General features: G+C 37.3%; 1 protein-coding gene across 1 annotated transcript in view; it reads right to left on the bottom strand.

Annotated features, from left to right (window-relative positions):
- Positions 1 to 857: 857 nt before the first annotated feature.
- LOC149502418 (5-hydroxytryptamine receptor) overlaps positions 858 to 10631 on the bottom strand; it is a 77814-nt gene continuing 68040 nt past the window's right edge. Inside the window, exons 4-6 of the mRNA XM_089729432.1 lie at positions 5671 to 5804; positions 3549 to 3658; positions 858 to 2073 (exon numbers count right to left, since the gene is read on the bottom strand). Of these exons, the coding sequence (XP_089585558.1) occupies positions 1155 to 2073; positions 3549 to 3658; positions 5671 to 5804 (1163 nt within the window). The 3' untranslated portion in view covers positions 858 to 1154. The remainder of the gene's footprint in view (positions 2074 to 3548; positions 3659 to 5670; positions 5805 to 10631) is intronic.

The raw sequence follows: 10631 nt of genomic DNA, 5'->3' as shown, positions 1-10631 counted from the left end.
CTGATTCACTCCTTGACGATGTAAAGTGCTGAAGGTAGTTTTGTTTTAGTTTCAAGTTTTGAATTTGAATGTGAAACCCGCAAAATTATAATCTGCATAATTACTGGTTGTAGGATCTCTTGTGAGTCCGCACGGGTAGGTACCACCACCCCGCCAATTTCTGCCGTGAAGCAGTAATGCGTTTCGGTTTGAAGGATGGGGCAGCCGTTGTAACTATACTGAGACCTTAGAACTTACATCTCAAGGTGGGTGGCGCATTTTACGTTGTAGATGTATTTGGGCTCCAGTAACTACTTAACACCAGGTGGGCTGTGAGCTTGTCCACTCATTTACGAATTCGAATACATACGAATCGATTGAACAGTGGAAGAGCCCTCGTAATGGCTAGAGGTTTGCACAGGGATCTTAAGAAGATGAGAAGGCTCAACTTTGGTCTTGTGAGTCGCTTTATCGGTAGGAATTAAGAGCTCATTTTTTCCCTACCTCTGCTGATAGCCTTGAAAGGCTATTTCAGCTTCGCCCTAAAATGTAGGTGAGCTCCGGGGGCTCAAAACGGAGTGTTGCTAACAATGGCCTTAGCAAGAGCAATGCTTCGCAGAATCTACCACCGCCTCGGAAGCGCGACCCACTGAGAAGATTTGGCGAGAAACTTAGTGGGCAGGAGCTCATAATGATGGTATATATAGCCGCATCGGACATATGAAGAACGGAGTATACTGGTATATAAAGTAAAAATATATAGGTATGTATCTAAAAATCTTAACGTAACCGCAAACTACCCTAATTTGGCTCGGAAATTAGATAAAGACCAATATTAATTGTTTTCATTGCGTGTCGAGAGCTAAATAAAAGATAAGTTTCTGATATAATTTAAATATTTATTTTGTAATGTCACTTGGAACAACATAAGAGCAGGCGTCGGCGTCACTCCGGACTCAAAAGCGATGCCGGCGCGGCTTCATTCTACGCTTACGCGTTAAAAAAACAACTTTAACATCACCTACGTAATATACACTTTAGATTATTTACAATTTTCCGCTAAACGTATTTACACTAATTAGTATGTATGACATACATAAGCAAAGTATTGTACAACAAGAATTAATAGTCCACCGAGTATCGGATTAGGTGTAAATGTAATAGAGGCAACGCTGTTAGAACTTTTTGTTGCGTCCCCTCCTGTGAGTTCCGAAAAGGATTCGAGCGAAGGCTTGACGGAAATCCGGACTGAATATCGTGTATATAACCGGGTTCAGGGTCGAGTTGAAATAGCCGAGCCACAAGAAGAAACTGGCCAAGTAATCGCTGATCACGCACGTTTGGCAGATTGGCATCACCAGCGCCATGATGAAGAACGGAAGCCAGCAGAACACAAACGCTCCCGTTATGATTGCAAGGGTCTTCGCTGCTTTCCTCTCCCTCTTCGCTTCGAGAGACTCCTTCTTTTCACGATGAGTCGGAGCTGAAACGATCGCCTTTTCTGGTTTCGAGCCATTTGTGACCGTCGAGGAAGACTTTTCTGGGGAAACAGATTGTATTTTCTCGTTTACGGTAAACGCAGTGGTCCTTGGCTCTTCATCTAGTGTGTCAACCGTTGAAGTGCTTTGACCCTCGGTCAGTAATAACGCAGCTGCTAAAGTTTCGACACGAGTGCGCTGATTGCATTTCTTCAAGTTCAGGAATCTTTTCTTAACAAACCGCCGATCTCGCGCCGACTGGATAGGGCGTCCTGATGGTGGAGCACCGTCAGCTGAAGTGGGGCGTGGGGGAGGAGGTTCGCGTCTTCTCCTTATACGTCGTCTTGCGGTTTGAAATATCTTCCAGTAGAGAATCAGAATGACAGCAAGAGGTACATAGAATGTGGAGCAAGTGGCGAAGATCTGATATGCCAAGTCTTGACTAACAAGGCACTTTTGCTGTTGCGTGATCCTGGCCAGGTAGTCAGGGTCCTTCCAGCCCAGCTGCGGTGCCAGAGAGACGACGAGAGCAGCACCCCACACCAGGACAATCATGGTGAAGATCCGTTTCTCGTTACGTATATGGATGTAGTCGACATCGGTCACGGCCCAATACCTGAAATAAGTTTCGTGAATAATATACTATGCCAGTAAATGGTGTCTTCGGTTCTAGAATAATTTATCTAAGATTAGGTGTCGTCTCGAGGTCTCGGATAACTCGATAATAATTCTAGAAATCTGGGAATATGTCAATAAGCGATTATTTAGGTCAAGTATACATCGCCCCTCTGGATGTATTAATACCCAGTGACAGGAAAATGGGAAAAATATGGCATACATTATTAAGAGTAATATACAGGTTTTATTGGCGCAGTGGGACTTTATCTCCCTTCGGGATGTTTATCGCTGTAACAGACGGGTAAGTTTATTTTTCTTTTGAAACATTTGATTCGTCTAATGAATATTCGATTGCAGCGTTATTGCGATGTTTTGGATTTGAATTCGCATTTGTGCCGTGATGAGGCTTAGAATTTTATTTGGGTCATCGGATCTGGCAGACTGCTGTATTGTGTGCATTCAAGTGTGCCAAATTGTCCAAGCTATATTTAAACTTGATTTAATTTTATCGTTTACGATAATAATATCCATTTTTTGGCTAAATATTGCTGGATATCCATGAATTAGGCGTTTAAAAAATTAAAAATTGTAATTGACTTTAATGAGTCGTCTGTAAATGTGACGTTGCTGTGAGGAATTGGTATTTCTTTAAAATTAAAAAAGCGAGAGGTGAAAACCACAAGAAAAATTTTTTTTTCTAGAAAACCGACCGAAAAAAAAGGAGGTCCTAATTGTGCAGTGATGCGAATTCTTCTTTACTCTTAACAGATTGGTCGTGATCATTACGTATCCTTGGAGAGGCTAGACTTGACGTTTCTTACTAGACTCAATTCTGCCTACTCCAAGCCATTTTGTTGCACTAATTTACCTCCCACTGCAGTCCTGATTTGGTCGGTCTACCGTAAATGATGTGGTGATTTGAATGGCACATTATAAACAAAGTTTGCTGCGTAAAAGAGCGACGGGCGATCCAATGGCCAGTTATATCAAGAATGAATAAATATGCTCCCGGTTTGAGCCCCGTGAGCTCACCTACACGTCAAGGAGAAGCTGAAATAGCCTCTCAAGGCTATCAAGATAGGTAGGAAAAAATAATAATAAATAAATATAATAAATGTACTATGTGTTCTTGCGTACATACATTTTCTAATTCTACATTTTTATGTTAATATCTTTGTGACGTATTAATTAGCATAGTCTTATTATTTCTATTATGAAATCCTATCACTAATAGTTGGCAGTTTCAACCTTTTAATCGAATTGTTATTTAATGGGCCGAGGATCATGGCTTCAATTTCAACATACACGTGACGAACAGATTTATTTTTTCTTTGCGCGTGTGCTTAGTATCTTTAATTGTATTTACACGGGCATAAGTATGTGTTTCAATTTCTTGGTCGTATTGAATTCTGACTGGGAAACAAGTGACGTTATGTGATTCGTCTTCTATCGTTCAGATGTTTAACACTTTACCTGTCAGTGGCGATAGCGACCAGGTGCAATATTGATGCGGAACTGCAGAGTACGTCGCTTGAGGTCCACATGTCACAGAGCTCAGGACCCAGGATCCAACCTTGACTAACCTGAAGAAAAAAATTACCAGTATAGTTGCCATTTTTTAAATAATAAACTATGTAACTAGTATTTTTTTAAGGCATTTGATTCTGTATACAGAATATACTTAGTAGCAATAGTAAAGTGGAGATCAAAAATGTATTTTGAAACTTAAATGTCAAAGTGTAAAGTCGTTTGTAGTTTATCTCATGGCTAGCGACCCGCCCTGACTTCGCTTCGGAAACTGTAATTTATTATTGATTTCTCCACCATTTAGTGGATGTTATTATACATATAAACCTTCCTCTTCAATCACTCTATCTATTAAAAAAACCGCATCAAAATCCGTTGCGTAGTTTTAAAGATTTAAGCATACATAGGGACAGACAGATATAGGGACAGAGAAAGCGACTTTATTTTGTACTATGTAGTGATAAGTTACGGCTTGATATATGAAAGATGCTCATATAAATGAGACATTAGTTTGTTCCTACTCGTGCGGCCTCAAAATGTGCTCCATTTTCCTACATAGATGGATGAACGAAATCATGGCTCTCCTGATTTTAAGTGGCTATCAGAGGTCAATTCCGTCACCCACTTTGAAACGGCTTAAGTCGGATATGATCGCTGTCCCACCCTTAAAACAGTAACACATTACTGATCCCGGCAGAACTAGGCAGGGTGACAGTACCTACTGTTAGACTAAGATACAGTTTCTGTCTTAACAAACTCGTTCACTGTCTAATCTATATCTATATATATATAAATATATTGCTGTTCGTTAGTCTCGCTAAAACTCGAGAACGGTTGGACCGATTTGGCTAATTTTGGTGTTGAATTATTTGTAGAAGTCCAGAGAAGGTTTAAAAGGTAAATAAATTTGAAAATGCTCGAGATTAAAAAAAAATACAATTTGGTTTTTCTTCTATGTGTCCCTCGTCGGACGGATTCCTTTTGTTTGTTTTAATTTTATTTTATACAAAAGTTTAGGTCTTTCATTTATCGATTGAGGCACTACGAAGTCTGCCGGGTCAGCTAGTTAAGATATACACATTTGCTCGGTCATAAAGTTAAATTAAATAGCGGTCAAGTTTCACAGTCGCTGGGCATTTTGAATACGCGACTCCGTAGCGGGCCATTAACCAATGTCTTTGATGTCCCCTGAAGCGGTCCTTTGTCTGGGAGCGCTAAATGAATGCATTCGTGTCGGTTTTTCCTCCGAAACATTTTTGTTTAATTACGGGCGAAACGTTTTAAACGGGTGTAAAGTTTTTGTTAAGCATTTCCACGATTGGAACCTCTGTTAGCTTACGTACAATGTCAAACATCAGAATTGTTCTGTCATCTATATATTAATACGTGGAGCAAAAACTTTGTACCCCTTTTTACGAAAATCGCGTGGACGGAGGGGTATGAAATTTCCCACACTTATAGAAAATATAGAGAAGGGGTGCACAATGCTATTTTTTTTTTAAATAATACATAAAATATACATTAAATCAATAAAGAAAACGTTATGTATGCTACCATGTATTTGAGACACACACGCATGCATACTATTTGTTTATTGTCAAAATTTTCTTATTGTATAAAGTCTATGGTAAAATTGAGAATAGATTAAATATTGTTTGTCTTTGTTCATATTTGTCTAAAGTGTAGTCTTGGCGCAATCTGTGATTATAGAAGTACATAATAATATAATATATAGTATTTGACAATAGAATCATAATAATGTTCAAACTTATAATTTCAATTAATTATAGTTGAATTTGGACTACTGCGGGACCACTAGTAACATAAAATATCTCAAAATGCAATCGTCAAATATGAATTTAAATTTCTTTTTAAATTGGTCTCTGGACTCTGGAAAAAACTAAACACCAGGAAATTCAATTCTAAAAGAATAAAAAAAGTTGCTTTATCCCAAATATCCCCCAGATTCGTTCGCAATAACTATCCTTGTCCCATTTTCACTTAAGTTGTTCACATTAGTTTTAAACACCAGAATACTAGATAGTGATGGAAGAAATCGAAAACTTACTTCATATACAGCGCCCAAGGGCATCACCAAGCACGCGACCATGAGGTCAGCGACCGCTAGCGACGCAACCAGATAATTAGCTACATTCTGAAGATTCCTCTCGATAATAATAGCGGCTATGACGAAAACATTGCCTAGAAAAAAAAAGAAGAAAAAAAGGTGTTTTTTTAAATGTAGTTTATGTGAAATAGTTTTCATTAGGTTATAGGAAATTTAATTGCAATCAAATTACTGTCAAATTTTGTATCTTTTTATATCAAATCCGAAAAAAAAACTGATCGTTTTGTTCAATTTGATATTTTATGATAGATTCGACTAATATTGAAGTCGGCTTAGTTGGCCGATCTTTGACTTGAGTTTGATTCGATCGTTACCAAACTTCACACTGGATCTACCGTAACGCCAATATGAAGATATCTTTAAAACTTGATGGAAATCGGTCCAGACGTTTCGGAGTTTACAATGAACATACAAAAAATACAAATCAACTTTTATACATAGATGACATTAAGTACAATGTTTTATACTCGTCGACATTGTAAACTATTCTATTATTCATTTAAAATAGTTTGTAGATCATTCTGTAAATAATACATAAAGCCTAGTAGTGTTCATTTCTAAGCCATTTTGGACTTATCCTGATCACAACAATACAACAATGTTAATTAATTATAAAATATTTTTGAACAAACTACACATAGAGGTATAAATACACACACATACAGCAGTTAAGTAACATTTATCTTCTGTTTGTAAACCGATTATTTTTTATTTCTCTGTCTTTATCTTTAATTTCTTTTCAATGGACAAAACAAAAGAATTAGGCACAATTTTAAATCATCACAAGTGAAGATATAGGTGATATAACATGCAAATTAAATTTTCTTAAGTGGCCCATGACTAAGTCGAGTTACCATCATTCGGCGTAGACTATTATAATGACAATTACTTTTACGGTTTAATCTTCCATATCATTATTTTATAATTTCCGATATTTTGAAAATAGCTTTTCCAATATTACACAATAGATTAAATTTTCGTGGTCACTGACAACTACGGGGTTATTAGTTTTTTTTATTCTTTTTTTTTTTATACTTTATTAAAGCCATACACCTATTAGGTTAAGTCGGCTGGGTTATTAGTTTAAATTTATTATTAAACTAGCTGTATCGGTCCGCTTCGCTAGGCATTTAAAATTAACATTATTATTTCTCACTCCCACAAAGATTCTCATCAATGTAGGGAGTCCAACACTCATATAAATATTAGCCTATCCATGAAGTATCTTTATGTTTTTTTTTTACATGGATACCAAGTTTCAAGTCAATTGGGTGCATAGTTCAGTAGTTATAACGGAACATCCGTAAAAACCACTGTAGATTTATATATTAGTATAGACACCGTCTAAAATTGTCGATGAACTTTGTTGTAAAGTTTACTGTAGATAGAAAAACGAACATCCTACGCAGCTTAAGAGTCGCTTGAACAACTACGAACCGGTGATCCGTTGATCAACCATCCGCTTTCATTCAGCTGAGCAGTTATCGCATCAGATCTAATAAATCATACGGCCTTGTATAAAAGTGAAGTTTTAATTTTTGCCTCTGAGACTTGTGATAAGTTTTGTTGAAAAGAAAAATCTTCTTCCCCGTTGTTAGGAGAGGGACGGTGTTCCCAAAGTTTCGCAGATAAAAGATTTCGGTGTTATTGTGGATGGATATTTTTTTTTTTTCGTCGTCAGAGTTTTTGTCGTTTTTGCTATTACGTTCACGGACCTTTAGCGGTCGCGGGAGATAACTTTACTTTTAATGGATATTTGTAGTAGATCATTCTGAATTTAATGAATTCGTAACTTAATTCACAACAATATTGTGGCCGCCGAAATAAAACGGGTTTTGAGTTCGAACCATAATAGAAATAAATCGCGGTGTCAACTTGGAAGAAATGATAAAACATTTTGCTATGGATTTGCACGTTGTGTTCATACAGTTCATGTCAGTGAAGAAATTCTTTCAGTGTAACAATTGAATCTATAAAACCTCCATGAATGAAGTAAATATTAACAAGAAGGAAGCATGTTTATAGTGGGATCACTATACTTATTATTTAACTTTATTTTAGCAATATTGGTATAAGTATACAAAAGAGGAAGAAGAGAGAAGAGATTGGTAGCACCTAATTTCAAAAAACGTGAACTAGATATTCTTCATGTCTATTTTTTGATCCATACAAGCTATTATTCCTTATGAATAATGCTACCAACAAACTATTTAATAAGTTACAAAGTAGCTACACCGATTTAATAATTGTAAACAAACATAACCGTAAATGCTACGAAGTTAAAGTCTAGAGTACTGTGCTGTAAATATTGAGGTATTTTTTGCCACGTACCATCCGGCTATGGAATGAGCCCCTCCACGGCGTTTCCCGAGCGCTATGACATGTCTTTCTTCAAACGAGAGAATTAAGCGGTAGGCAGCGGCTTGGCTCTGTCCCTGGCATTGCTGAAGTCCATGGGCGACGGTAACCACTCACCATCAGGTGGGCCGTATGCTCGTCTGCCAAAAAGGGCAATAAAAATAATAATATCAAGATGCCAATAAATAGAAAAAATCCGTTCTTCCTATGGCAATAATATTTAAATCTCCAAATCTGACACGAAGACGTAACAAAATAAAGCCATGTGAGTGCAGGTATTCGAATAAAAGCCTTTTGTGCCTCTTCGAAATGTTCTGCAATAGTTTCGTGTGTGTTCTCCACTTTACAAGAGATTTCTCCTTATGCAGATATCAAGTTGGAGTACGGGTGTGAGCGAGTTGAAAATTTAAAGAAAAAAAAAAAGAATTAGTCATTCCTTCTTTTTTTTTATTCTTTATTAGAGCCATACACCTATTAGGTTAGGTCGGCTTGATTCATTCTTTTAAAGCAAATTTACAAAGGACATGCTTAGACGGTAGGTAATTCAACTCCAAGTCTTATAACAAAAATTGTCGACGGAGCGTTATCGTTGTTGAAAATTCATTCGTAAAATATTACAAAAACAACATACTACTAAAATAGATGTGAAATTCGCGAATAGAAACAAATACGATCCTTGAAGAATCCAATAGTCTGATTTAAATAAACAGACTGTTTCGTCTGCGCAAGCACGTCGTGATTAAGCAGTGTTCATTGCAGTAAATAAACCATACCTTCATTTGCATATTTTAAATCTATATCCGTATACATGCGACGATTTGCTTCAATGCTTATAAAATTAGAACTAATATTAATATTCAAATAAGCGGACACTACAATCGCTCTATCGCGACATTGTTCTATTCTTCAAACTCTAACACAGAATTGCTTCACCAAAATGCACAGAATACTTATGAGCCCGTAGGGACTTGTATCATGCTCACTGGTACTAAAATAACTTTGGGGTCCCATCATTCTGTAGGTCGTGGCTTCTTTCGGTAATCTAGTTCGACGCAATAGCGAGAGGGGAGCATCTAAAACAGTCTGGAGAACCCTTCGCGTGGGCTTCTTGTAAGAGGTTTGACCCACTTTCAACAATAACAAATTGATCTTTAAGAAATGGGAAGGAAAATAAATAACCATACGGGCAATAGAAATGGGTGCTATCTTTTGTGAAATACACGATCTATTACCATATAAAGTACTGAGCTGTAATTCATTTAGATCTTGAATTTATTAAGAAATCTAAGGTTCTGAAACCATTCCGCTAGCAAAGGCAACATACAGATTGAATAACGGGTACCAACTTGACCCACTCGCAGCGGATTAAGCACTTAATCACATGTTAGAATTTAGTTATACTGTAATCTCGATGTCCGTAGAGAAATGGTGCCAGTATCAGAGAATTTACTTTGTCAGTTCAGAACTAATTGCGAACTGTATCAATAAATAGTATGCCAAAATAGCTTAGCCAAATTAGCATAAACGCTTTATAGATTTAGTGGCACAGAAACAATTTAAACCAGAGATTAAATCGAAGAAGGAAAATAGTCGTAGGATAGATTTTTTACTGGCGTAAATAAGCAGCCAATTTCAAGATTCAACTGGTGCAACCATGCCACAGCTAAAGACATATTGATTGCGAATCGAGCATGTCTGGATAGGTACCAAAAGCCTGCATTTTCTGCTGCAAAGCAGTCAAGCGTTCTATGACTTTGATTTCTCATTTGATTTATATCGCAAGAAGGCTGACGGCAGGCACGGAAAAACGACAACTTGTCTTGTCTATTATAAGATACGGTAACCACTTTAGGCCAGATGATGGATCAGATCTATGGACTTATTTCACTTAGTTGAAAATAAAAGCGCCTCTGAATTGTTTTTAATTATGAAGCACCCTTTAAAGCCGTCACACATGATCGATTCACGCAACGAATAGGCCGAACAGTGGTTGATTTAACCATACTGAGTCCGTTGCACTTTCTCAACCGACGTCCGATCTCCGCCCAGGGTTAGAGCCCGGTCAGATTAGGATAGTTCTCGTGGTCAACCCTACAACCAAATCCTCGGCGCCACCCCTAGAACACCTGATGAACGGAAACCATGTTGACCCAACCAACATCGATACCATGTAGACAGCAAAACATGCGTATGAGTGAGGCATCACCATATGTCCATGTAAGTTCTTCTAAAATTTAATAAAACATTTGAATATAAAAATCCGTCATCTTAATTTGAAACATAAATCGCTCTCATAAGCACCGCACCCTGTGTGTGTGTGTCGGGGAAACAACTTGACCTAGTCACGACAGATTTCGCACTTAACTTCCTCTCAGTTTACGTAAAGTGTCCAATTTCGACGTTGTGTTTAGTTTAGTACTTTAGAATTTAATTATACAGAAATTTACATAATATAAATGGTAAATTTTCGTCTGCTAGAAAAAGATCCAGATAAATTGGTGTAGATGTAAATAGGTATAGGCATCAGCTTGGATCTACCCCTG

Source organism: Bombyx mandarina, chromosome 08 (assembly GCF_030267445.1).
Source record: "Bombyx mandarina strain Sakado chromosome 08, ASM3026744v2".
NCBI lineage: Eukaryota > Metazoa > Arthropoda > Insecta > Lepidoptera > Bombycidae > Bombyx > Bombyx mandarina.
Note: the sequence above shows the minus strand (reverse complement) of the source record. Positions and strands in the feature narration are given on the sequence as shown.